Source organism: Fukomys damarensis, unplaced genomic scaffold (assembly GCF_012274545.1).
Source record: "Fukomys damarensis isolate Sample0158 unplaced genomic scaffold, DMR_v1.0_HiC HiC_scaffold_37, whole genome shotgun sequence".
In the NCBI taxonomy this organism is placed as follows: Eukaryota; Metazoa; Chordata; class Mammalia; order Rodentia; family Bathyergidae; genus Fukomys; species Fukomys damarensis.
The window spans coordinates 4,191,225-4,192,429 of record NW_022900949.1 but is presented as its reverse complement, the minus strand read 5'-3'; the positions used below and the strand labels follow the sequence as shown (position 1 = coordinate 4,192,429).

Below are 1,205 nucleotides of genomic sequence, written 5' to 3'. Positions count from 1 at the left end.
GGCAGTACCCACCTGCTGAAGATGTCTCCTGAGACCTTCTGCAGGTACTGCAGGGCATCGGCCACCTGCTGCATGGCTTCCTCTCGCCGCAGGTCCGGCTGGATGAGAGGGACGGCGTAGGTCTGGCCGGTCAAGGAGTGCTGGGTGCTCACCGCGGCCATGGTGCCTGTGGGTGGGACCCGGAGCATCGGGACTGTGGGCTGGGAGTGGCCGTGTGACGGACTAGGCAGTGGCCAGGGACCCCAGATACAGGCGAGTCCAGGCCAGCGTGAGGAGGGCCCAAGAAAGGGTAGCGCAGGGGCGGAGGACAGGAAGGAAAAGCACACCCGAGAGCCGTAAGGCAAGTAAGAGCTCACATTCTGAGTCTGATTCTTTCCATCCCCCGTAGGGAGCATTTCTATATAAATGTTGGGGACACATTTCACAATTAAAACATGACTATAGCTGTCTCAGGCCCAGGGTTGCCTGGCCCGAGAGAGTCGGCTCTGGGGTGCAGAAACAACTCCCTTCTGCCTCTGATCACAGCCGAGGCTTCAAAGGCCCGTGATTCTGAGACTCGGCATCAGCTGGAGACCCTGGTTCCTTGAGAGCCCAGCAGTAACACAAAAGAGAAAGCTTTCACCGGGGCAGGGCGGGAGGAGTTCCTCAGCCCAGCTCATCCCACCTCCGAGGCGGGACCCCTCCCCTTTCAGCCTTCATTTCATCAGCAGATCTGCAACCGCACAGGACCAGACAGGAGTCACTACCGTGCCCGAAGTTACCCCACACTCCCCCAGTTACTGCGTCCGCCCAATAAGTAGCGGCCGGGGTGCAGCGTCTTCATCTTTGCCCACTCAGGCACTGATCCCCAGCCCCGGGGTGCTTTGAAGTTGCTCAGGTCCCTGCTGTCTGTCTTGAGCCCTGGCCGGCCCCCTTTCTAGGCAGTCGGAGGAAACTGGCCTCCGATCATCTCCCACTCTGGAACCTGAAAACTGCCCCTGCTCCTTAAGAAGTCTTTAGTCCCGGGGATAAACGTAGGCGCCACTCAGCCGGCCCGCGTGATCGCCAGGCCCCAGCTGCTCCTTGGCGCCTCCCATGGCCCGCGGGCTCTCCCTTCTCCCCTCGGGGCTCCCCACACTCTGCAGCCAGCATCTTGCTGCTCTCCTGCTTCTTCTGCAGCATCCAGCTCCCCCCGCCCCGGACAATCAGGCTTCCAGGAAAGCCGG

General features: G+C 61.1%; 1 protein-coding gene across 1 annotated transcript in view; it reads right to left on the bottom strand.

Moving 5' to 3' along the window:
• Washc1 (WASH complex subunit 1) overlaps positions 1-1,196 on the bottom strand; it is a gene marked incomplete at its 3' end in the record, with an annotated part of 3,612 nt that extends 2,416 nt beyond the window's left edge. The window contains exon 1 of the mRNA XM_033759435.1: positions 9-1,196. Coding sequence (XP_033615326.1) covers positions 9-395 — 387 coding nt within the window. The remainder of the gene's footprint in view (positions 1-8) is intronic.
• Between the last annotated feature and the right edge of the window lie 9 nt (positions 1,197-1,205).